Source organism: Thamnophis elegans, chromosome 13 (genome assembly GCF_009769535.1).
Source record: "Thamnophis elegans isolate rThaEle1 chromosome 13, rThaEle1.pri, whole genome shotgun sequence".
NCBI lineage: Eukaryota > Metazoa > Chordata > Lepidosauria > Squamata > Colubridae > Thamnophis > Thamnophis elegans.
In genome coordinates this window covers 22881571-22908823 of record NC_045553.1, presented here as the reverse complement: position 1 = coordinate 22908823, position 27253 = coordinate 22881571, and the positions used below count along the sequence as shown (strand labels likewise).

The window sequence follows — 27253 nt, the reverse complement described above, 5'->3', positions numbered from 1 at the left end:
CAGCATCTTAGCCACTGAGCCACCGGGTCCCTTTAGAGATCTCTACTGATGTCTAAATGTCTAAATATAAATCACAGTTAGGTATCAATCCAATTCACGTGTCCCTTATCTCTTTTTAAAAAGGGGAAAGAAGTTTATGAACTGAAAGTATTTCAGTAATGCTGCCCTGCTACATATCTGGCAGCCTGGTTTCCAACAGCTGCTTCTATTTTGAGGCTGGTGTGTGTGTGTGTGTATGTGAGAGGGGGGGGGGGAGAGAGAGAGGGAGCATTAAATTGTCTGTATGCCAAAATGGGATTGCTGTCCTGTGTATCAGAACTTGGGAGATACACATTTTAAATTAAGCAGGTTCTAGACAGGAGCTGAAAAGGAGCTGCTGCAGTTGATTTTAGGCCAACCATCTGGATTCAAGAGACAATGACATCTGCAGATGTTTAAGAGCAAAAGCATAATATGTACTAAAAGGGATTAAACCTTTTATTTGAGGCTGGTAATCTGAGAGATTTTAAATGGGCAAGCAGTAGCACTTCCCACTCAAATTTGTTTTCATTTCTGCTTTACAAAGCTAGGCAGAAATCTAACTTCAATTTCCCAGCTATTAAGATTATTGGCCGAGCAGGTACAAAGGTAGCCAGGGAAATGATTGAAGCCTGGGAAACATGCTCCTTGTCAGTGCTGATTTACCACCAGCTTATCAAATACTTAGGAGTCAAGGACTTGGCGGCACAAGGAAAAACAGCCAATCACCGCCCATCAAACCAACAATCGTCCAGTAGGAGGGCACTGCATAAAAACGAAGCATAGTATAGCCCATATTCCAGTAGAGAAGTTCCCTGAAGATGGGCTCCAATGTAAGTCTGAAAGCTCGGAAGAGTAAACCTCTGGTCCAGGTGCCTGACCCAGATTGGGTCCTGGGACACAAAAATTTGCCTTCATGCATGAGAAATATAACTGAATAATGTGCTCAGGAAGGCTCTTATCTCCTGGATGAAGCGTTAAAAGACAGATATTTCTATATTGCATTATATGATCCTGCACTGCTGCCTATGACTTGCCCCCCTTCTGTAAACAAGATCAACTGCTTTTGATTGGAGCTTCAAGTCGAAAGGAAACTAATTCTTAATGCAAAACAGAACAGACACAATAACTCTGGAAGGCAGGTGGCAGCCCCTGGTTGACCTTGGCTGTTCTCCAGTGTGGTCGTGGGAGGGTCCAAGAATGGGTTGTCATGTCCTTTTCTCCCCAGGGACAGAGTCATCAAATTGTTGGCACGCCTCCGTGCCTCTCTGCTTGGCCCCAGTTTCGACTCAGTCTTGCCCAGGAGAGTGCTCACTACATCAGGAACTCCGGACCAGTCAGTTCCACGTCCTTAGGACTGCCGCTTTGGTATGTCCCATTCTTGGACCTTTCCACAACCGCACTGGAGAATACAAGTTGGTCCTACCTGATACCTTGCTTCTCAGGGGTTGCAGGAGGGTCCAAACCCACCCTGTAGATGGGAGATCCGTAGTCCAAGAGTGCAGCACGGTTAGCGAATAGGCCATTTATCCACAGCTGTGTCTTTGTCAAAATGAGCCAGGCAGAGAGGGCACGGAGGCATGGCTACAATTTGATGACTCAGTCTCTGGGCAGAAAAGGGCATGACAACCCGTTCTTGGACCCTCCCGCAACACACTGAGAAGCAACATATCAGGTAGGACCTACCTTTCATCTCAAACAGCAAAATGAGACTGGATCAGATGACTTTTAGGACAGAACGCTAATTTCAAGGTAAACTGGAAAGAAAGAATGGAAAAGGAAAGAGGGTGGGAGGTAAAAGGAAGGAGAGAGGGAGGAAGGAAGGGAGGAATAAAAGAAAGAAATCCCAGAAGGCAGCAATGGAAACTATTTCTAAACCATTAAACTATGTAAAGTTCAACTCAAAGAAGACCCAATTTGGAATAGGACACCACCATTACCTTTTAACCCCAGAGTCCACCAAATGATTTTGTGGAGTTATAACCTGGAGTGACAGCTGACCAGGGTTATTAGGACGCGATATGTTGATACTATCTGGACTTCCGCTGACCGGCCCACGGACTTTGCTCTGCAGAAGGGGAAAGAGGGAAAAAAGGTGTTTTTGCATGCCAACTGGAAATTGGTTAGGCTATTGGGATGCCTTCAACCAACATGGCCAATGCTATGAAATTGGAGCATTTCCCATCAAGTAGGTTTAGATATAGGAAGTCCTTGACTTGTGACCACAACTGAGTTGAAAATGTCTGCTGCCATGCAAAACATGTGAACTTTGCCTCATTCTATGAACTTTCCTGCCACGGTTGTTAAGTGAATCTGGCTTCCTGGTTGGTTTTGCTTGTCAGAAGGTGATGACGTAACTCTGTGAGACTACAACCTTTATAAATATCAACCAAATGCCAAGCATCCGAATTCTGATCACATGACCATGGGGGTGCTGCAATGGTTGTGTGAAGAACTGCCATAAGTCATTTTTTGCCATAGTGGCGCAGTGGTGAGAATGCAGTATTGCAGGCTAATTCACTGTTCACTGCCAGCAGTTCGATCCTAACCATCTCCAGATTAACTCAACCTTCCATCCTTCCGAGGTGGGCAAAATGAGGACCCAGCTTGTTGGAGGCAAGAGGCTGACTCTGCAAACCGCTTAGAAAGGGCTGGAAAGCTCTGTGAAGCTGTATATAAAACTAAATACTATTGCTATTCCTTTCTTCCTTCTTTGCTTCCTTCCTCTCTCCCTCCTTCCTTTCTCCTTCCTTCCTCCCTTCCTTTCTCATTCCTTCCTCCCTTTTTTCCTTCCTTTCTCCTTCCTCGTGGTTAGAATGCCGTATTGCAGGCTAACTCTGCCCACAGCCAGGAAGTTTGATCCGGACCAGCTCAAGGTTGACTCAGCCTTCCATCCTTCCGAGGTGGGTAAAATGAGGACCCAGATTGTTGGGGGACAATAGGCTGACTCTGCAAACTGCTTAGAAAGGGCTGGAAAGCTCTGTGAAGCGGTATATAAATCTAAGTACTATTGTTTATTACTATTTTTCTGTGCCATTATAACGCTGAATGGTTACTGAACGAACATCTATGGAGATTCTCAGTCATCCAGATTGTCCCAAAGATGCTTTTTCAAGAGGCAACGGGGCTTTCTGGAAAGTCCAGTTGCCTCTTGAAAAAGCATTTTTGGGTCACTGAACAAATGTAAATCGAGGATTACCTGTAGTGAGATTTTACTCACACATGCAATTTTCAGGAGATTCCAGAGCTCCTTCTGTCGTTTCTCCTGAAGCCGAACAACTGTTTTCTCATCTTCGTGCATAAGAGTCATCACCTCATCCACCTTAGGAAATAGTTCCAGGGCCTTCTGCTTGCAAACCACGGTATTACTGCAAAAATGACAATCAAAACACCTACCGTGTTTCCCTGAAAATAAGACAGGGTCTTATTTTCTTTTGACCCACAAAATATGGCTTGGGCCTTATTATCAGGGGAGGCCTTATTGTTTTGAGGTTGCCGGGCGGCTGCCCCCTTGTGAGCGGGCTCCCACAGCCTCAGGGGTGAAGCAGGCTCCCACAGCCTCAGGGGTGAAGCAGCCATGAGGTGACCACACTCACGAGCAGCTGCCTGGCAAACCCCCTCTCCAGCCGGGCAGAGCACCATTCACCGACCTAGGAGGTAGCCCTAAGGCACCAAGCCACGTGGCGCTTTGCCCGCCCCCCAGTTCCCGCGGCTTGGCACATTCAGTATACCCCCCTAGGTCAGTGCATGGAGCTCTGCCCGGCTGGAGAGGGTGGTTGCGCGAGCGCCTGTTCCGCCCCCAGCATGCATGCCTCCCAGCCTCCCCATGCCCTGACCCAGCTCTCCCTGCAGGCCAGGGCACTGCCACCGCTTTTGCCACCACGCTCCGAGCATAACTTCTTCTCCGGCTTCTAAACTCCGGAACTCGGCTTCCAATTCTTCCAGCAGCAGCTGCTCTAGGAGTGCACTCTATGGTTGTGGACTGGCTGCACTCTATGGTTGTTGGCCAGAGGGTGGGTTGTCCAGGGGGCTTATTTTTTGGGGGGAGGGGCTTTTATTTTTGCCCATGTGAAAAATGTGGTAAGGTCTTAGTTTCAGGACAAGTTGTATTTTTGGGGAAACACGGTATTAGCAGCTGCACCCCAGGAGGCCAGGAGGTTACGGTTACTTTTAGCTCTCTGTGTACTGACACTATTCCCCCCCGACACTCCCGCTCCAAATTCGAAGCCCAGCAATTTTGAGAGTCTTACCTGAGTTGAACATAAAGGAGGCGGATCTTCTTTTCAAAGGTCTGGATTGCCTGTAGGAGCAATCGTACTACTTCTTGGCTGTCCCCGCTAGTCCTTTGATCTGGAGAACAATGAGAAGCATGCAAAACACCATGAACTATTTTAGACAGGAGAAGAGATGAAAGAGAGATTGCTAAATTCTGCCATTGCTGGAGGGCCAAAGAGCGGTTGTGCTACCCTGGTAGCTTTCAATGCTTTGGACCCACCAGCTTCAAGAATTCCCAAGCATTAAGTCTTGGGTTGTCACCCAAAAGGAAATAAATGCAACAGAAGTTCAGTAGTTTGACAATGCTGTGTTTTCTATTCTAAAAGGTTATTTGTGGAGCATGCAAACGAAGAACTTGTCTGTAGCTGCTTAAAACAACTTGCACATGCCTTACTCTTTGAGTTCAGGAACAAAAAAAAAATACCCTTATTAGTCACATGTCACCAAACTCTGAGGGAAGACTCCTGTTTGCCTCAAACATGGCATAATTACGTTTTGTTACATATCTTAGTGCAGATGACATTTATTTGTATTTTCTAAAACTATTTAGAAATCAGTTCTATTTTGGTGAAAGCGGTGACAAAAATCCAGATTTGTACCATCCTTTTTACAAAAAAAGAAGTGAGTTACATCAAATGGTCTGCCTAGGATAGCAGCAGTACTTTATGTTTTGTAAAATAAAATCCAGATTAAGAAATTGGGTGGTGGGGGGGAGTTCGGAATGAGTTAAAATGACAGAAGATTTATGCTTGAAAATTGCATCTGGATATTTCTTTCTGGTTTTATAAAGTGGTCTTTGGAATAAACTATGGAGCAAGATTCCAATTCTGTTAAAAAAAAAATTACCTCTTGGTTTTTCTCTCAATTTCCGGTACAACTCTCTTGCCTGGTTCTCCCTATTGAAAATAAAAATTGAAGAATAAAATTTCAAATATTGTTTGAAATCAGTTGCAATGAGCTTTCGATATCTCAAGTTTCTACTGTTCTGTTCAGATAATACATTAACTATAGTGTGCAATAGATATGTTTTCTACCTCTGGTCAGCAGGAAGTGAGTCAGTTTTAGTCAAAATCAACCTGGGGCTGCAGACTTAATTCACTTCCCCAATGAACAGAAACAAAAGGATTAATAAAAGGGTTACCGTGTGCTCTAGAGGCCAACAGAGCAAAGTTGCTATAAAAATCCTACTAAAACAGTGGTGCTTTGGGATTCCATCTGGATACTCGTGTTTCAGTCCTAACTTTTATCCACGGTGATTTTAATCATAGTAAGGCTATTGCAGATCTATATAACCCTTGGGCTAGTCCCTCTCACCTCACCTCGCAGGGTTGTTGTTGTGGGGAAAAATAGAAGGAGGAAGAAGGTGTGTTGGACATGTTTGAGCAAATAAATAAAATAATTATCTTCTTTTACTCTTCTCCTCCCTGACCATTGTTGTGGTGGCTAGGATGTCACCTAAGAAAGCTGCCTTTCCTAGGTGGCAATTTGACTAGGGCCCTTGTAATATAGGCGCAGAAAGCGAAGAGGAACTAAAGTTGATTTCCCCAGGCTTATGATCCTGGGGGATTTCAATCTGCCTTCCATTGGCTAGACATCTGAGTCAGCTCGGGAGTTCATGGCTTCCATGACGGCTATGGACCTAACACAGTTAATTCAAGACCCCACCCATAATGGGGGACGTACGCTCGACCTGATTTTTGTCTCTGGGCAGTGGATGAATGATCTAGATTTAGGGGATATTTCTATCCAACACTTGTCATGGTCGGATCATTTCCTCATCAGGCTTGACTTTCATACTGCTACCCCTCACCGCAGGGAGGCGGAACTGACTAGATGGTTCCGCCCCAGGCGCCTGATGGATCCTGAAAGGTTCCTGATGGAGCTTGGGACTTTTCCTGAATCCCTTGCTCACAATTCGACTGAAGCCCTAGTGGAAGCCCGGGATAGGGCGGCCACTGGGGCTTTGGATCATGTTGTGCCTTTGCAGCCTCTGACCCGGTGTCGATCCCGGGTAGCCCCCTGGTTTACCGAGGAGCTGCGGGAGATGAAACGCTGGAAAAGACGCCTAGAGAGTGGTTGGAGGGCCAGCCGGTCCGAATCTGATCGAACACTAGTAAGAATTCATATTAAATCTTACTTAGTGGCGATAAAAGCGGCAAAATGGCAACATTTTTCTGCTCTTATCGCGTCCACAGATAACTGCCCAGCCGCCCTGTTTAGGGTGACCCACTCCTTACTTAACCAAGGAGCTGGGAAAGACACCTTGCAGGGTAGGGCTGAAGAATTTGTTCAGTATCTGCAGGATAAAATCGCTCAGATCCTGACAGGCTTAGACTCTGACTGGGTAGATTCAGGCGAGTCGACGGAGATGAAGGGAGGTGACACGAGGCTGGCTCCAGGCGATTACAACACTTCAGTGAGAGAGGGGTTCTTTCCCACTGCCTTGAAGGAGGCGGTGGTGAGGCCCCTCATTAAGAAGCCTTCCCTGGATCCAGCTTCTTTAGCCAACTATCATCCGGTCTCCAACCTTCGCTTTGTAGCGAAGGTTGTTGAGAGCATGGTAGCACGTCAGCTTCCCCAGTCCCTGGATGAAGCTGCCTACCTGGATCCGTTTCAGTCAGGTTTCAGGCCCAGATACAGCACAGAGATGGCATTGGTCGCGTTGGCCAATGATCTCTGGCGGGCCCAGGACAGGGGCTGCTCCTCTGTCCTGGTCCTATTAGACCTCTCAGCGGCTTTCGATACCATCGACCATGGTATCCTACTGTGACGACTAGGGGGGTTGGGAGTGGGGGGCACCGTTTTACGGTGGTTCTCCTACCTGTCGGATCGGTAGCAGTTTGTGTTGACTGGAGGGCAAGGATCGACCCCGAGGCGCGTCACTTGTGGGGTGCCCCAGGGGTCGGTTCTCTCACCCCTCCTGTTCAATATACATATGAAACCACTGGGTGAGATCATCCGTGGTTTTGGGGTACAGTATCATCAATATGCTGATGATACCCAACTTTTCATCTCTACCCCAGACCACCCAAACGATGCCCTCAACGTGATGTCCCGATGCCTGGAGGCTGTGCGGATCTGGATGGGGAGGAACAGGCTCAAGCTCAATCCCTCCAAGACGGAGTGGCTGTGGTTTCCGTCATCCTGATTTGTGCATCTTGTTCCATCTTTGATGATAGGGGGAGAAATTTTAGCCCCCTCAGAAAGGGCCCACAATCTGGGCGTCCTCCTGGATACGCGGCTTAGTTTAGAAGAACACCTGACGGCCGTGACCCGGGGGGGGGGTGTTACCAGGTTCGTTTGGTACATCAGTTGTGCCCCTTCCTAGATCGGGAGGCTCTGGGCACAGTCACTCATGCCCTCGTCCTTTCTCGCCTGGACTACTGTAATGCTCTCTACATGGGGCTGCCCTTGAAGAGCACCCGGAAGCTTCAACTAGTCCAGAATGCGGCTGCGCAGGTTATCATGGGGGCACCTAGGTGCTCCCATGTTACACCCCTTTTAGGCGGCCTGCACTGGTTTCCGGTTGTCTTCCGGGTGCGATTCAAGGTACTAATTATGACCTTTAAAGCACTCCATGGCTTAGGCCCAGGGTACCTGCGAGACCACCTACTGCCACCGGTAGCCTCCCATCGTCCAGTGCAATCCCACAGAGTTGGCCCTCTCAGGGTGCCGTCGGCCAGACAGTGTCGGCTAGTGACCCCCAGGGAGAGAGCCTTCTCTGTGGGAGCGCCTTCCCTCTGGAATGAGCTGCCCCTGGAGCTCTGTATAATCCCCGACCTCCGGTCCTTCCGACGCACCCTAAAAAGTTGGCTTTTCCAGCAAGCCAGCCTGGCCTGAACAAAACAAAATAAAGTATTGATCACTGTTAATTTTAATTCGATTTTTTTTTTAAAAAAAAGTATTGTCAATTTTAATTGGGTTTGGGATATTCCATTTAATTTTTTTTAACTTTTATATTATGTGTTTCTTTTAATTGTTGTACGCCGCCATGAGTCCTTGGGAGAAGGGCAGCATATAAATCTAATAAATCTCAATCTTAAAGAGCCTCTTGACGCGGGTGAAGAAGGAGAGTACGAAAGTTGGCTTGAAACTCAACATTAAGAAAACTAATATCATGGAATCCTGCCCTCTCAATTCCTGCCAAAGAGATGGGGAAGAAATGGAGGCAGAGACGGATTTTATTTTCCTGGGCTGCAAGATCAGCGCAGATGGGGACTGCAGCCAAGAAATTAAAAGACGCTTGCTCCTGGGGAGGAAAGTGATGGCAAATCTAGACAGCAGACTAAAAAGCAGAGACATCACCCTGCCAACAAAAGTGGGTATAGTCAAGGCTATGGTTTTCCCAGTTGCAATGGATGGCTGTGAAGGTTGGACCCTAAGGAAGGCTGAGTGCCAAAGAAGGGTGGCCTTTGGACTCTAGTGCTGGAGAAGACTCCTGCGATCCCTTGGACTGCAAGGAGATCCAATCAGTCAGTCATAGAGGAGATCCACCCTGACTGCTCTTTAGAAGGCCAGATCCTGAAGAGGAATCTCAAAAGACTTTGGCCACCTAATGAGAAGGAAGGACTTCCTGGAGAAGAGCCTCATGCTGTGAAAGATGGAGGGCAAAAGAAGAAGGGGACAGCAGAGAAGGAGGTGGATGGATGGAGTCACTGAAACAGTTGGCATGAGCTTGAATGGACTCCAGAGAATGATAGAGGACAGGAAGGCTTGGAGGAACGTTGTCCATGGGGTCAAACAGTGCCCAGACATATTTGCCTTAATGGAACAACGGAATCAGGTATATTATATGAACACAACTTATTCATTATACAGAATATTGGGGGTGGGGAAGAAGGCCTTTGTTGCTTCCAACTAATGGATATTGGAACAGATCCTTGTTTTAAGCAGAATTATGACTGCTAGATAAGGAGTACCATGAAGCCACAACTTACAGATCATCCAAGGAGCTCCCTTGTTTTCCGCCCTGTGGGATTCTTTGTAGTTCCACAATGTCTGTCTGCAGGGCCATTGTCTTCTTCACCAGCTGCTCCACGTCTTCCTCCTTTCAGAGGCAAAGAAAGGGGACAAAGAAAGAACAGCAGAAAAAGCCGTTTGGCCTTAGTGAGTCACATGTTTCTAACTACAGTTTAACAAACTGGTAAGGTAAAGGTTCCCCTCGCACATCTGTGCTAGTTGTTCCAGACTCTAGGGGGCGGTGCTCATCTCCGTTTCAAAGCCAAAGAGCCAGCGTTGTCCGTGGTCATGTGGCCGGCATGACTCAACGCCAAAGGCGCACCGAATACTGTTACCTTCCCACCAAAGGTGGTTCCTATTTTTCTATTTTTTACATGCTTTCGAACTGCTAGGTTGGCAGAAGCTGGGACAAGTAACGGGAGCTCACACCAGTACGCAGCGCTAGGAATTCAAACTGCCGACCTTTCTGATCAACAAGCTCAAGAGTCTTAGCCACTGAACCACTGCGTCCCTCAAGCTTGTAGCCACTTCTTTTTAGATCCAGAATTATCTGGTCTGAGGACCAAATGGCTGGTTCATCCAATATACTATGTCAGCACTGGCTGAATATTCACAGCTTGTTGAGTCACAAATTATCCAACGTCCTCTTAAGTTTGACATGGCATGATGCATGAAGCCAACTTGTATGTGAATCTATCCGACTTGCCAAAAGTGGGTGTGTGTATGTATGTATGTGTGTGTGTGTATGTATATATATATATATATATATATATATATATATATATATATGTGTGTGTGTGTGTGTGTGTGTGTGTGTGTGTGTGTGTGTGTGTGTGTGTGTGTGTGTGTTTTATTTGTGCTGATAAATAAATAAAGGGAGACTAGTATAGATCTATTTCAAGCTATTTAGCTCTCATCAGCTAGCCATACCCATCATGACGAATGAGACTTCGTCGAAACGTCGCCAAGACATCTCCAATTCTACGCGGGAGAAAACCCGAACAACTAGAGACCTACATACTAACACCCGTGAAAACCTCAGAATATATATATATATATATATATATATATATATATATATATATGTGTGTGTGTGTGTGTGTGTGTGTGTGTGTGTGTGTGTGTGTGTGTAAAAAAGCACAAATTTGTAAAAAAATCTTTTATATATATATATATATATATATATATATATATATATATATATATATATATATATATATATATATACACACATACATACATACACACTTAAAGTCACAACCCCTGGTATGCCCAAGTATGGGAGGAAGGTCACACTTCCACTCTCTGTCATTAGGCTCGTCATAAGAGACCATCCAGACAGAAACCCAATATTTTTTACTGTTGCCTTTTTTGTTACATTTGTTATATTTATGCTGATAAATAAATAAAGGGAGACTAGCATAGATCTATTTCAAGCTATTTAGCTCTCATCAGCTAGCCATACCCAAGTATGTAGCTCAAATGGTTAACTCCCTGCCTGGGAGGCAATGGAGCACAGGTTCGATTCCCAAACTTGGGTATGGCTAGCTGATGAGAGCTAAATAGCTTGAAATAGATCTATACTAGTCTCCCTTTATTTATTTATCAGCATAAATATAACAAACATATATATATATATATATATATATATATATATATATATATATATATATATATATATATATATATATATATATATATATATATATATATATATATATATGTTTTCTGAGGTTTTCGCGGGTGTTAGTATGTAGGTCTCTAGTTGTTCGGGTTTTCTCCCGCGTAGAATTGGAGATGTCTTGGCGACGTTTCGACGAAGTCACATTCGTCATCTTCAGGCTGCTGCTGACTACTTCAGGTTTGGTGTTTCCAGGAGTAGTGGACCCCTGGTATGCCCAAGTATGGGAGGAAGGTCACACTTCCACTTGTGACTTTAAGTATATACCTCCCACCCTGGCTGGCTGATAAGGAGTCGTTCTCTGTAGCTCAAATGGTTAACTCCCTGCCTGGGAGGCAATGGAGCACAGGTTCGATTCCCAAACATGGGTATGGCTAGCTGATGAGAGCTAAATAGCTTGAAACAGATCTATGTGTATGTATGTATGTATGTATGTATGTATGTATGTATGTATGTATATATATATATATATATATATATATATATATATATATATATATATATATATATATATATATATATATATATATATATATATATATGCCTAAATTTTATTTGAGTTAATGTTTATCTCTAGGTAAAAATTTAGAGCAAAAACCATCCTTCTTAGGTTCTAAAGCCAAAGACCAACCTAAGTAAAGTTTTAAAAGATTTTCACTGATTCATTGTAAAAGATGGCTCAGTGCATAAATCAATTTAACATGTTGCAAGCTTTTGAGGGATAGCAATACTTGCCGCTTACAAATTCTGAACGAGAACACAAACAATGGTGTTGGTGTAACAGACTACCAAAGAGCCAAGAAGCTCCAGAATCAAAAAAGAATATAAATTTGTGGATGAGTTGGTGTTTATTATGGAGGAGCCAGTAGAAACAGGGTCAAAACTAGTTGAAATAATAGAAGAATGTGGAGTAGTGGGTTTGAAGATTAATAAAGATAAAACAAAATTTTTGGTGAAAAATATGACAGAAAAACAGAAAAAAGAGTTGATGGGGAAACTGGACATACAGGTAGTGAAAAAAGTGAAATGTTTGGGGATTCAATTGACATCAAGGTGTATAACGTTAAAGGAGGATAACTTACAAGGTGAGGAAACAAATAGAAATAGATCTATTCCATCTAATAGATGGAAAGATGGAAAAACCTACAACTATCACTGATGGGAAGAATATGTTGAAAACTTTTGAGGGATAGCAATACTTGCCGCTTACAAATTCTGAACGAGAACACAAACAATGGTGTTGGTGTAACAGACTACCAAAGAGCCTCCAGAATCAGATGTCATCGTGAACATTACATTTCACTAGGCAGCTTTGGTTAAAGCTGTCTTTCTGTCTCAGCCAGGTGTGGTTTTCACTTACCTTCCCTACCAGTTCGCAAAAGTTTGCATGCACATTGCACAAATGTGCACTCACTTCGCTCGCATGAGCCCCTTCCACGCACGGGCATGGCCACAAAAATGTGCTCAAATAGGACGACATAGAGCCAGGGTGGGTGGGTGGCCCACACACGATTTCCACTACGGGTTCGAGCGAACCGGTCTGAACCAACTAAATACCACCTCTGGTCTCAGCCTATTTGCCACAGAAGCAGAGGAATATAGAACTCTTGTACGGAACAATGACACGGTTCACACACCAAACTCAACAATATTGTGATTTGTTCATTAATGTTATATGCAGGCCCACTCATCTTGAAGTGTTCAACAAACCAGGGTTTTTCCTTTAGTGACCTCAGCCAGCCGATACAAGAGCAAGGGAAAACATTTGTTCTACGGTAGCAAATCTGATTTTAAGTGAATTGCAACTTACTCTTCCACAAAGCTCAACGGTCTGCTCCATCTCCTTCCAAGCAAGTAGCAGTTTCTCAGAAGCTGTAAAAAGAAACACCGCTATGATTTTCAGTTTGATTTCAAAAGAAACATGTGCCCGTTTCTAAATTAATAAAATCCTTATTTGGGCTGTTTCGTTTGGGTATCACAAAAAACTTTAAAATGTCGATACCCTGGTGGGGAATACATGAATTTCATTCATTGAGATCATGTGCCTAGCTAGACATTTGCACATGAGAAGATAGTTTGTATTTTGAAGAGAACCAAACCAGTAGAAATACCATTCAAAAAGTACTGTAGATTTTGTACAGGCTACGGCAGGTCCAGGATGCAAATTCTAAGAGGCTTGTTTCCCTCCTTTGAAACTTGCTTTTTTGGCAAGAACAGCTTATTCTAACTTTCAATCCCACCAGAAATAACCAGGATAAATAAACAGACAGACAGATACCTTAACCCAGCTCATGCTGCTTCTTATTGCATTGTTGTTGTTGTTGTTATTTGGCCCTCAAACAAATCAGAACTAGGGAAAAAAGCTCCAAACTCCACTGCTGACGTCTTATCAAAGAGAATGAAACTCACTGATTCCAAATTCAATTTGCTCATTGTATTTCTCCAGATCGATCTGGATGCTGGTTTTGAAGAAGTCCAACTTTGCCTTCAGCTGCTGGGAGAGTGAGGCCATCGCATTCTTCATCTTGGAAAGAGTGCTGTTGTGACGGAGCAGGTTCCGCCTACGAAGCCGGGGGTGGGGAGGGGGAGGGGGGAGAAAGAGAGTCACCCTCTGCAGAGACTCAACAGACCCTGCCCTGCATTGGGGGGGGGGGAGGGAGGAACCTTTTTAAATTATTATTATTATTAACAGAGAAATTCAAACTATAAGTAAAATGCAATGCAGCTCTCTCTCTCTCTCTCTCTCTGTGTGTGTGTGTAATAGTTCCATGCCATTGGCGGGCACATGTGCATGTTAAGCTCCATTTGCATGAATTGCAGGCACATGCAACCGCCACTCGGAAATGGAGCACACGCACGCACACACTTGCCCACTGCTCATGCAAATTGGGATGCACTCACCTGCTACTTCCACGGCCCAGTTCCGAATCGCTCCAGGCCCAGTAGTGGGCCGCAGTCCGGGAGTTGGGCACTCCTGACTTAGACAGCCCACGTTTTTAAGGCGGCACAGGGGATAAGGACTTGGGGGGGGGGGATGGGGTTCGATATAGGATGGAGCTGAGTTCAGAAAGACACTTGGATGGCTCCTTTCCTTCGGAAGACCACCGTGATACGTACATTGCTGCTCGCTGACCCTTCTGAAGCTGATTGAAGTCCTCGTTCAGGCTTCGGATGGCATGCCACACCTGACCCCAGACTTTGCGCAGCTGCAAGAAGCTGAAGTTCCTTTTGGGGTCTTGAACTGAGGAAGAAGTAGATCATCGCTAAGAATGACCAGACGGAGAGATGGGGATTGGCAGGCACAAAACAATCAACAGTTGATCAACAAGCTCACGCTAGTTCCTAGGAAAAGACCTGTGATATTTTAGAGGTTTAGATTGCCTAATTAACTGGATACTATGTCAAATTCTATCCAACCAAAGCCTCAACTGAGAATATATCTACTACAAAGCGATGTCACCTGACTTGCCAACTGGCGTACAGCTCAGTGCAGCAATTGGAATTGTAGTAACTCTACTATCTGTCTGAAAAGGTCAAGGTTTCCCCTGCCCAGTTGTGTCCGACTCCAGGAGGCAGCACTCATTTTCCCTTCGAGGGAGCCAGTGTTGTCCGAAGATGCGTCAGTGGTCATGGGGTCATCATGATTATACGGCAAAGTGCACGGAATGCTGTGACTTTCCCACTGAATGGATACCTATTTATCCAGTCGCATTTGTATGCTTTCGAACTTTGAGGTGGGTAGGAGGTGGAGCAATTAGCGGGAGATCACCCGTTGCAAAGCACTTGGGTTTCAAACCTGGGATGTCAGCTTTCCAGTTGACAAGCTCAGCATCTTTAACCACTAATCCAACTTTCTGAAGCAAACTACTAACTGTTGTGACTGCACAGACGAACCCCTGTGTCTGGGCAATGTTTTGTCATGCTCTCACAAACCCGGGGAAGAAAGCTTGAACATTCCTAGCAGGATTCCATTTGCGAGTATAACATTTTGTCCCTTCTCACAATGAGCAAAAGCCAAATAAATCATGTCAAGTAAAGAATACTAGATACTTGACCTGTAGGTCAGTGGTGATATTCAAATGTTTTTACCACCGGTACTGTGGGCATGGCTTAGTGGGCATGGCATGGCAGGGGAAGGATACTGCAAAATCTCCATTCCCAACCTACTCTGGGGCCAGCCAGAAGTGGTATTTGTTGGTTCTCTGAAGTACTCAAAATTTCTGGTTCTGGTTCTGGTTCTGGTTCTCCAGAACATGTCAGAACCTGCTGAATTTCACCCCTGCTATAGATGTTACAAAACCAACTTGTTCGTGATGCAAAAGGAAACACCGTTCTTACTACGAAGGTTTATTTCTTTTGCTGGTCTGAGGACACCACACAAGTCACAGTTGCCTTAACCAAGTATGGTCATGTGACTGCCTTTGGCTGTTCCTGTACCTTTTTAAACTGAAGCAATCTATACATTTTATACATAATGATGATGAGGTATCAGGAGTTTGGTTTGGCTCCAGGCTTGGGAAAGTGGAATCCCATTGCAGGAATAAACACTGGTACCTAATTCTAAAGACAGCTTAAAATTGCACAAAGAGTAAAAAGAATCTGAGAAACAGCTAAGGTAATTTGTAGTGAAAGAGCAGCCACAGGTAAAAATTTATTGAAAAGGGGGGGGAGCTTGTTTTGGGGAAATTGGGAGCATCTTTTCAGACTACAAGTAGCCCTCGACTTAATAACCATTCATTTAATGACCATTTGAAATTTCAACAGCAGTGCAAAAAAGTGGCTTAGGACTGTTTTACAACCATTGCAGCACCCCCACAGTCACAGGATCAAAATTTGGATGCTCGGCAACTGGCATGTACTTATGACAGTTGCAATGTCCCGGGGTCATGTGATCACTTTTTGCAACAAGCAAAGTCAATGGGGAAGGCAGATTCACTTCCTAACTGTGTTACTAACTTAACTGCAATGATTCACTTAACAACTCTGGCATGAAAGGTGGTAAAGTGGGACAAAACTCACTTAACACATTTCTCACTTAGCCACAGGAAAGTTGGCCTCAATTACGGTTGTAAGTCGAGGACTACTATATATCTAGCTACAAAAGCTCTTTCCTGCATCCTCTCATGCAAAGAAATAAGAAAGTTTCTTCCCATCCCAGATTCTTACGGATGTAGTTTATGCTTTCTGGATGGGGCCTTGGGGAGATCTGAGACTCATAGGCGACTTTTCGGCCATCAAACAGGAAGAAAAGGTTGGTATCAGCAGCAGTGGCGTCATTAAGCTGGAAGAAAAAAAATCATTTCATTTGAATGATGCTGACAACGTTCTGACTGACGAACCCAACTAAAGCAAGAATAGCCGCGGCGATCCAATCTGGGAATGCAAAACTTTATTTATTTAAATTTATTTTTTAATATATTTTTTAAGTTATATATTCATATTGTGTGTGAACAGTTGGTTCTGGGTATCCTTCGTATTAATCCACAATAATGATGTTAATAATCTCTATCATATTTCTCAAACGTAAGTAATCCTTATATTGTTCATATATATTCAAAAACTCCTCATCTTTATCTCCAACTTCATCTATATCTTTCTTGTTATATCTAAATATTTCTCTATGTATGAACAAATTTAACTAAGTTTCCATTTATATTGATCCAGTTTACACTAACATTGTTAATAATCTCTATCACATTTACCAAGTTTATGTAATCCTCAATATATTATACATCTCCTCTTTAGTGTTTCATTTCTTACCCATTTTTCCATTTTAATCCAATTCACAATAACAGTAGCAACAAAATTAACTAAATATCATTCATGTTACTCCAATTCACATTTTTGAAATGCAAAACTTTATTGAGTACATCATTTTGGCACAGATGAGGGCAAAACCAGATCTAACTAATTCCCACGCAAACCCACCTAATTAAGTATAGATTCTCCCTAAAGTTTCCCTGATCATATCCAAGATCCTGCCTTGAGAGTCAAGGGAGACACAGATAATTTCTTCAGTGGTCATCTTCCATCCCAATTTTTCCTATTTTATGCAATTGAAAATTATTGATAATTTTCAAGTATTTCCTTTAGCGGAATCTTTCCCCAGCAACTTCTTCCCCAGCTTTAAACATCAATACTTTTGAAAGGCAGAATTGTATGTTACATTGGCTTTGCTACTATACTTTTAGCTGTCGTGTGGTACAGAAGCATGTCTCAGTAGAGCTGATGTTAGGATACAGTCTTTTATAACAATTTCCCCTTCAATGGGCCAACTGATTAGCCTAAGGACCTAGAATCTAAATTAAATTTTGTGAAATTACAGCAAGGCTGTTCTATCACTAACCAACTGTCCTAGAGTAAGAATACTCTCTTTTCCGCTTCAGAAAATGAATGAAGAAATATAGAAAATGGTTTAGTTTGGAGAATACATCCATCTACTAATTAAGGTAAAGGTAAGGGTTCCCCTCACACATATGTGCTAGTCATTCCCAACTCTAGGGGATGGTGTTCATCTCTGTTTCAAAGCCGAAGAGCCAGCGCTGTCCAAAGGTGTCTCCACTGTCCTGTGGCTGACTAAATGCCGAAGGTGCACAGAACACTATTACCTTCCCACCAAAGGTGGTTCCTGTTTTTCTACTTGCATTTTTTTAATGTGCTTTCAAACTGCTAGGTTGGCAGAAGCTGGGTCAAGTAACGGGAGCTCACTCTGTTATGCGGCGCTAGGGATTCTTTCTGCCGAACTGCCGACCTTTCTGATGAACAAGCTCAGGGTCTAAGCCACTGAGCCACTGTGTCTCTACCTACTAATTAAAGGCTTTTAATCAGAAGAAATGATAGTTGAAAACGCCTCTGCATCAGCCATAACACACTGAATGCCACTTAGTGAAAATATTACAGACTTACCTTTATGTCAGTCAGATACTGAGCATCATGTTTCTCAGGAAATAACACTAATCCTCCTTCCTGTAACAATTCTTGATTCTGCTCTGGAATACCAGTGTCTGCCTCGATTTTAATCTTTATGCTCTGCAAAGTCTCTCCCTCTGCTAGAGGATACACGTGTGTTGAACCTGTTACCATGTTTAGGATATGGACCAGCTGGAAAAAAGAAATAGCCATAATAAAGCCACAGAAATGCAAATAAACAAAGCAACAAAGATGCTGTTGCTAAAAGGTCTTTCCCTCTTCTGGCCATTGAGTCCCACAATAAAGTAGGTAGTCCTTATACAATAATATACAATAGCAGAGTTGGAAGGGACCTTGGAAGTCTTCTAGACCAACCCCCTGCCTAGGCAGAAAGCCCTATACTCGGGATGGTGAACCTATGGCACGTGTGCCACAGGTGGCACGTGAAGCCATTTGTCAGGGCAGAAGAGGTGTTGCACTGTCCCAGCGCACATGTGCGCGCTGCCAGCTGACTTCAGCTTTTTTTAAAGCCATTTTTCACCCTCCTCAGGCTCCAGAGGCTTTATAGGAGCCTGGGGAGGGCGAAAAGAGCCTCCCCCCACCCCAGAGGCCCTCTGGAAGCTTCAGGAGCTTCCCTGAAACCTCCGGAGTACAAAAAAACCTGGCCCTATGGGCAAACCGGAAGTTCGGGAACGGACTTCCAGTTTGTTCGTAGGATCGGTTTAAGCCCTCCGGAGGCTTCAGGGAAGCAACCTGAAGGTCCATAAAGCCTACGGAGGGCCTCCGGGAGGGAGGGAGGCTGTTTTCGCCCTCCCCAGGCTCCTATAAAGCCTCTGGAGCCTGGGGAGAGTGAAAAAAGCATGCAAAAAATGGGGGTGGAGTGCTTCTCATGCACGCATGCGCACTTGGGGATCACATATTGCATTATGGGTGCAGCATGCCCACGGACGAGCCCCCTGCGCTCCCCCCCTTATGGCACGCGAGCCAAAAAAGTTTCGCTATCGCTGCCCAATACCATTTCAGACAAATGGCTGTCCAACATCTTCTTAAATACTTCCAGTGTTGGGGCATTCACAACTTCTGGAGGCAAGTTGTTCCACTGATTAATTGTTTTAACTGTCAGGAAATTTCTCCTCAGTTCTAAGTTGCTTCTCTCTTTGATTAGTTTTCACCCATTGCTTCTTGTCCTGCCCTCAGGTGCTTTGGAGAATAGTTTGACTCCCTCTTCTTTGTGGCAACCCCTGAGATATTAGAAGACTGCTATCATGTCTCCCCTAGTTCTCCTTTTTATCAGACTAGCCATGCCCAGTTCCTGCAACCGTTCCTCATATGTTTTGGTCTCCAGTCCCCTAATTATGACCACAATTGAGCCCAAAATGTATGTTGCCAAGCATAACCATTTGATGGTTTCTTGACACAGTGGTTAAGTGAATCACTGCAGTTTTTAATATAGTAACAGGGTTGTTAACTGAATCTGGCTTGTCAAAAGGTCGTAAAAGGGGATCACATGACCCTGGCACACTGTGATTGTCATAAATGTGGATCAATTGCCAAGTGTCTGAATTTTGATCACACGACCACCCAGATGCTGCAATGGTCATAAGTGTGAAGTGCAGTCCTTTTTTAGTGCCGTTGTAACTTCGAATGGTCACTAAATGAACTGTTATAAGTTATGAACTACCTGTAATCACATCAATAATCAGGTGTCAAAAAACCTCCTTTAAATAAAGGAAAAAAAACTGGCTCAATTAAATGAAAATAAAACTTTCTTTGTTCTGTTCTTTATCTGGTTAATGTTAAATATACTTTGGACACCTATTCCAACACTATACTGACATTTTTAAATTAAAAAAAAAATCCTTTCCCAATTGTAGATATTTGTGAACTACAATATCCATAACCCTAGACTAAGATCCTCTGAGATTTTGCAATCTAAATGACTTGGAGAACATTAGAATAGAATAGAATGACAGAGTTGGAAGGGACCTTGGAGGTCTTCTAGTCCAACCCCCTGCTTAGGCAGGAAACCCTACACTGCTTCAGACAAACAGTTATTCAATCTCTTCTTAAAAACTTCCAGTGTTGGAGCATTCACAATTTCTGGAGGCAAGCTGTTCCACTGGTTAATGGATCTAACTGTCAGGAAGTTTCTCCTTAGTTCTAAGTTCCTTCTCTCCTTGATTAGTTTCCACCCATTGCTTCTCGTTTTGCCCTCAGTTGCTTTGGAGAATAGCTTGACCCTCCTCCTTTCTGGGGCAGCCCCTCAAATACTGGAACACTGCTATCATGTCTCCTCTGGTCCTTCTCTTCACTAGACTAGCCATGCCCAATTCCTGCAACCGTTCGTCGTATGTTTTAGCCTCCAGTCCCCTAATCCTCTTTGTTGCTCTTCTCTGCACTCTTTCTAGAGTTTCCACATCTTTTTATATTATATAACATATTTTTATATTATGTAACTTTGCATTATACCCACTCAGTGCTCCACAACGTGTAATCCATCATTTCTATTTATGAAAAAAATATGCTAAAAGAATCTCAACAAAGTAGGATGTCCAATAAAATACATTCAATCACGCAGACTTCCAAAACTGCTCCAGTGTTATACTGTTCTCACACTCCTTCCTAAATGTCACCCTACTTCTTTCACCTGGGCAGAACCTACCTTTACATTCAGGATATCATCCAAAGCCTTGAAACAGCCATTGGTGCCGTACACAGGATGAGTACCCCTCTGACGTGGGTGCCATTTCAGCATCATCTGTAGCCATTTCTCCAGTCTATCAGCCAAAACACTACAAACACGAAATAGCAAAAGTGGGAAGGAAGATCACTACTGTAGAGGCTGAGGGATAGGGGGAAATTGAACCTCATATAACTCCTTACCTATTTAAATTGTTAGGATAGGGCAGTTTGTTAGAAAATTTCACTTCTCCAGACAAATCTTCAAAAACAACAATATCCAGCTCACTCTTCTGTCGGACCTTTGCATGCCTAAGAGAATAGAGGGAGCTCTGTATGTTAAGGGATTTTAGTTCAGCATAGGTCTGCTCCTTTAATAAAAGCTAAGAAATTTATTGGGACAAAACCCTTTTATGAACTCAAATCTATTCTACCGTATATTAACAGAGTTCATCTCAATGGCTGTGTGCACGTTGCTAGTTCCTGGGCAAGATTTATTTAACTTGTACATATTTCCATCTTGTATTTTATATTTTAAATCTTCCATCATATAATGTGCTTTATTTTAATCATGATGGTTCTGACATGAAAAAACAAGCAAACAAACTGCAAACGAATCTGGGCAGCTTATCGTATTTTTCGGAGTATAAGACGCACCAGAGTAAAAGACGCACCAAGATTTTGAAGAGGCAAATTAAAAAAAAAAGTTTTTGCACTGTGCAGACCTCCCCAAAACAGCCCGTTTTTCACAAAAACGGATCCATTTCCCCCCTGCCCCCAAAAGGGCATGAATGGCCTTTAGGAGGCTTGTAGAGTGCTCCTGGGGGGTGCCCCCCCCAAAATGAGCAAAAAAACAAGCCATTTTTTGCTCATTTCTGCCCTCCCCAGCCCCCAGGAGCACTCTGGAAGCCTCCTAAAGGCTCTGCATGGACATTTTGATGAAGGGACGGGGTTTCTGGAGGCAAAAAATGCTGTATTCAGTGTATAAGACACACCCAGATTTTCACCCTCTTATACTCTGAAAAATACAGTTAATTGTACACAGTTCAATCTTGTATTTTATATTTTAAATTTTATATCATATAATGTGCTTTATTTTAATCATGATGCTTCTGACATTAATAAATAAGCAAACAAACTGCAAATGATTCTGGGCAGCTTATATTTTAAGAGCTAGAATAAAAGATACCAATCTCAGACACCTAGAAGGAAAGAGCCAAAACAAGCAAGAAATGACCTACCGAAGGCTCAGCAGCAACCCCAAATCAAGGTGTGGGGAAAGAGTTGGGTTTTCAAAGGTTTCCAGAACACCATTTATATCCTACTTTTCCCATAAGAGCAAATATATAACATCCCTGCCTCCAATTTCTTTGCAGAACAGTCAGTCTGTGTAATAGCTGGGATGAAAGGGAGCCACGGAGCCAAAGTGGTCAGATTTCAACCTGATTTTAATTCAGCACCATTGTAACCATTGTACCATATCACTCTCTTACGCAGTCCTCAACTTACGACCATAATCACGATGTAGTTTCCAGTCACAAGTGATGATTGTAAGTCAAGGAACCCGTATGACTGGACACAATTTTAAATCTTTGGTGGCAATTGTTACCATCTTTTTTGGAGTTTAAGACACACTTTTTTCTCTCAAAAAAAGCTGAAAATCTGGGTGTGTTTTATACACTGAATACAGCATTTTTTGCCTACAGAAACCCCACACTTTTCACCAAAATGGCCGTGCATAGCCTTTAGGAGGCTTTCAGAGAGCTCCTGGAGGCTGGGGAGGGCAGAAATGAGCAAAAAAAAAGGGGCTGTTTTTTGCTCACTTTTGCCCATCCAGCCTCCAGGAGCACTCTATAAGCCTCCTAAAGGCTATCCATGCCTTTTTGGACAAAAAACGGGCCCGTTTTTGGGAGGTTTGCAGAATGCAAAACCTTTTTTTTAAAATGTGCCTCTTCAAAACTTCAAGACAGTAACCCATTCTTCAGAATAGGTGTTTTTTGTCAGAAAGTTTATTTTGTCAGAAAGACCGTGGGACACTGCAACCAGACACACAGGTGAGTTGGTTGCCAAGCGTCCAAAACGTGATCACGGGATGGTTTGTCTCTGTATGTGGCATGACATTCCACAATAGCCAGAAGTGCTTTACGGGCCATAAAACATTTGTTTTTGGTCCATTGTAATTTAAAATGGCTGTTAAGCAACTGATCGTAAATCCAGAGCTATCTGTAATAGCTTCTCCAGGTTACAAGATGTCTGAATTACCATTGTACTGGTTGCGAGCTGGGAAGGAAAGGTCGGAAACCGGTTATGCACTCAAAAGCCAGCGTACCAAAGCTCCAGTAATCGACTGTGACTGTGTATTTCTGTTGTTCTAGCAGCTCTGGAGCCTAGAACAGTAAAAACACAAAGCTGTCTACCAATGCAACCCCACACTTGTCTACACAGAAATCAGAATCAAAGATTTGAATAGGACTTATTTTCAATTAGGGTACATTCCTCTATCCACCAAATCTTCTTTAAAAGGGAGAACTCTTGAAACCGTCACTTCCTTCCCCTACAAAGCCCGAACAATGGATGGGTGAGAACTCACCAAAGGAAATAATCCTTGATACAACGGTCACAGAATTTACTACTATAAGCTACAGTGATGTTCATTAGATTAGAATGAATTGGAAAAATGATAAATCTACAGAGGAAGAGGAGGGGGAGTTGGGAGAGCTCTGTTCATTTTTATTACCTATAAGAGACAAATAAACTCACTACAGACCAGACAGTACTGTATACAGTGAAAAAATTAGACTGGTCTCTGTCAGGGAGACAAACATGTTATAACTGAGATGCTTTCCCACAATATCATCCTGGCAACCTGTTCATCTCAAATTCAATATGCTTCTTATGTTCTTCAGGGCAGCGCAGTAGCTCAGCAGCTAAGCCACTGGGCTTGTCGGCTGGAAAGCCTGCAGTCCAGGTCCAAGAGCCGTGCACCATGAGATAGGATGAGCTCCTGTACTTGCCCCAGCTCCTGCCAACCTCATTCAAAAGCATGCAGATGCAAGTAGATAAATAGATACCAACAATGCTCCGTGACCGCATGCTGGTCATATGACAGGGAAAACATCTTTGCACAGCTCTAGCTCAATGGCCTTGAAATGGGGATGAGCAGCGCCCCCTATAGACAGCAACGTCTAGCGGAGCAAAATCAGGGACTCCTTTACTTTTAGCACTAGCCCTTAGACTTTTCATTTGACTGACCTCAGAAGGACGGAAGGTTGAGTCAACCTTGAACCAGTCAGAATCAAACTATCGAACTACTTACAGTCAGTAGAAATAGCCTGCAGTATCGCATTCTAAACACTGCACCACAATGACTCTTTTACCTTATGTTCTTAATATGTGAAATCTCATTGTAGAATTCTGAAAGCCCCAGGGCTTACTCTAAAAGAATGCTTACCAGATACTGCAATGTCCCAACGAAGGATGTGCAAAGGCTGCCTTGATCCAGCTCTTTGGCATAGCCCAAGTCAATAATCTTATGTATTAACTAAAGAAAAGCACAACAATGACATATGTGAGCATGCTAAGAATCTGGGGGAGAAATGCAATTTATTGTCTTGGGTTCACTCAACCCTCTAAGCCCAAGGATGGTGGATTATTATTTAACATGTTGTGTAAAATCAGCGAATATGATTGGTAAACCATGTTTTATAGTTCAGAATAGACACAGACAATTGTAGTTCAATAAATTAGAACCAATATCTTCTATAAATACAACTGTATTTTACTGTAAATTCTCAATAGGAAGTGGTGTGTCAGTTATTTAAAACAATCACTCCCTGGAAAGATACAATTAAATGACCCTGGCAAGATCACAGATATGTCTAAAATCCTAGGCTTTTCCTGCTACAGGAGGGGACGGGGCGGGGGGGGGGGCACAGGGGACACAGAAGTGATGCACAGCACGGTTGAATTTGGGGGGAAAAATTACAAAAAACTAGCATGCTTACTAACGCTGAAAAGCAGGCTCTCCATCCAGTGCATCTTCCAACGGCTTTCTGTTACAGTACCTCACCTTAAAGCACTATGCACCATGCACTGTGCAAAAGACACTGTGCAACAAGCCAAGAATTGAATAAGTGGAAAAGGACTCCTAAGCCCTTTGTACACAACTCAAAGACAGCATCCCTGAAAATAGTTATGTTTAAATGTTTATGGTACCCAGAGATACGTGGGCTTCAAACTCCCAAATTCTCCAGCCATCCAGAAATGTGTGGACTTCAACTCCGAAATTCCCCAGCCAGCAACCCTGACTGGGGAATTTTGGGAGTCGAACTCCACCCATCTTAAACTTGTTTGAGGTTGAGAAACTGTGAATTACTCTATTTTTCAGAGTATAAGACATACTCCCCCCGCTCCCCCAAAAAAGAGGCTGAAAATTTGGGTACATCTTATATTCCGAATGTAGCTTTTTCGAAGCTACTTTTTCAGCCCTACTGAGACGCTACCGAGTGAAACGATCTTCCGTGCTTTGCCTGCTTTTCTCATTGCTTCTCTCTCCAATGATCAGCTGTGCTTTAGAAGCTGTTTTTTTAATCCCCAACCAGGGAATAAAAAGCATGTGCATGCTCAAAATCAGCAAACCTATGTGCTGAAGCTGACCAGATTAAGAAGGCTAGCCAGATGAGTATCTGGTAGGCAGAATTTTTTTCCTATTCCTCTCCCCAAAAACAAAGATGTGTCTTATACTCCAGTGAGTCTTATACTCTGAAAAATATGGTAGTTAATTAAGCAAGTGAACGAATGTAACTACCTCCAGACTCTATTTCCTTCTTCTTTTTAATTAAATATGAGAGGTTAATCTCTGAGAGTGAATGAAAGCCATCCCCAGCCTTCTCCGTATATGGCATACATTTGCCAGAAGAGAAGAACTAGGTCTAACCTCCTGCACCTTATGAGGAATGAGGAAATGTAGCAGAGGAATCCTACTCACCCTCTCTTCACCTTGTTGCAAAACTATGTTCTCTGGTTTCAGGTCTCGGTGAATGATTCTGTTCTCATGAAGGTAACGCAGGGCTGAAGCTAATATTGAGGGGGGGAAGGGAAATCACAATCAACACAGTCCGTCATATTAAACAAACACTCAACTCTGTTTCCCGATGAACTGAAACGGGTTCAGAAAAGGTGAGTCAGAGGAACAAAAACTATGCCTTCCATGGAAAAATCTGAAGAATCTGGGTATGCTGAGGTTTTTGAGAAAAGATGGCTATGGGGAAGCATGATTCCAGGACCTAATCTAGGTCGTTCACCGGGGACAGAGGTTTAAATTTCCCAGGACAAATCATGCATTTCAAAGATTGCTTGGAGGAGGGAGATACTTCCAATGTAATCTACCAGGTCCCCTACATGGATTGCCCCTGGGACTATGTAGGGCAGACGAAGAACATAAGCGTGCAGTCAGACGAGGAGAGCCAAACTCCTTGGCAACCTCACATTGCAATGAACAAGGACACATATTCCATTTCGCAGCTGCTGAGATTGTTGGTCCGAGCAGGGACAAAGATAGCTAGAGAAATGATTGATGCCTGGGAAATGAGCCCCTTGTCAATCAACAGGAGGGCTGATTTACTACCAGCTTAACAGGTACTTAGGAGCTGAGGACTTGGCAGCACAAGGAAATCACAGTCAACAGCCATCCATCAACACCAATACACCAAAACATCAACCAATAGGAAGCCAGACTCAACCAGGCACCACATAAAGACGTACACCACATAAAGGCATAGAACAGCAGAAAGTACACATTCCAGTAGAGATGAGCTCCAGTCCCAGAGCTCGGAAGACTAAACCTCTGGTCCCAGTGAGTGACCCAGACTGGATCCTGCAACATTATTCTGGGACAAGCATATTTGCCTTTACTTTTAAGCATGATTCCAACTGTGAGCTTGGATCCTAATAAACCGAAAAGGAGGCACAAAAAACAGATTTCAAATTTGCTCAACTGATGGTGCTGAACCGACAGCATAAAAGCAATTGTAATAAATACTTAATGCACGTGGTTGCCTCCATAGGCTCATCTAGCAGGCCTTTACTGGAATATGGCCAAACTTGGAATTGTTTCAGCCTCAATTTGCTCTCTTTAATCCATTTCTTGGGATTCCTTACCTTTAGATTTGGCCCACAATATCCGATACTTACCAATGTCTGATAATAAAATGAGAATTTCTTTCTCACGCAGGCCACAGCAATTCTCAAACTGGTTCAGATGCTATGGATTACAAGGAAGAACAAGAAAATTACCTTTACACGAGTTTTCCATGAATCTATCACTTAGTTCTACAAGGGGAGACTGTCAGCTAACAGATAACACTTCCAGAACTGACTTTCAGAGCTATATCAAGTCTAAATGTCTGTAGAGATTCTCAACCATCCAGGCCATGGTTGTCCCAAAGGTGCTTTAAAATGCAGTTGTCTTTTGGAAAAGCAACTTTGGGTACACCAGGCCCAGCAGTACAGCTCTTCTACACTGTAAAGATTCTCAAAGCAGGATATATTTGTGGTCTTCTATACCTAAAATCATAGATATCTTAAAAGTGAAATAAGTATTGGATCCCAGAGAAGAATGGGATAGAACAGACTTTATAAAACAGTATAGTAGAGGGAGGGATTTTGATGTCATCAGTCTAGCAGTAGCAATGTGTATGGAACTGCGATGATACAACAGGATATCCCTGATTT

At 43.3% G+C, this 27253-nt stretch overlaps 1 protein-coding gene across 1 annotated transcript in view; it reads right to left on the bottom strand.

The window, feature by feature from the left end:
* Window positions 1–27253, bottom strand: part of IKBKB (inhibitor of nuclear factor kappa B kinase subunit beta) — a 41199-nt gene that overhangs the window by 2568 nt on the left and 11378 nt on the right. Inside the window, exons 4-19 of the mRNA XM_032229020.1 lie at window positions 26714–26783; window positions 25509–25597; window positions 23973–24062; window positions 22784–22908; window positions 20726–20833; window positions 20505–20634; window positions 17840–18034; window positions 16100–16214; window positions 14051–14174; window positions 13343–13494; window positions 12744–12805; window positions 9231–9340; window positions 5140–5189; window positions 4269–4368; window positions 3239–3386; window positions 1959–2086 (exon numbers count right to left, since the gene is read on the bottom strand). Coding sequence (XP_032084911.1) covers window positions 1959–2086; window positions 3239–3386; window positions 4269–4368; window positions 5140–5189; window positions 9231–9340; window positions 12744–12805; window positions 13343–13494; window positions 14051–14174; window positions 16100–16214; window positions 17840–18034; window positions 20505–20634; window positions 20726–20833; window positions 22784–22908; window positions 23973–24062; window positions 25509–25597; window positions 26714–26783 — 1796 coding nt within the window. The remainder of the gene's footprint in view (window positions 1–1958; window positions 2087–3238; window positions 3387–4268; window positions 4369–5139; window positions 5190–9230; window positions 9341–12743; window positions 12806–13342; window positions 13495–14050; window positions 14175–16099; window positions 16215–17839; window positions 18035–20504; window positions 20635–20725; window positions 20834–22783; window positions 22909–23972; window positions 24063–25508; window positions 25598–26713; window positions 26784–27253) is intronic.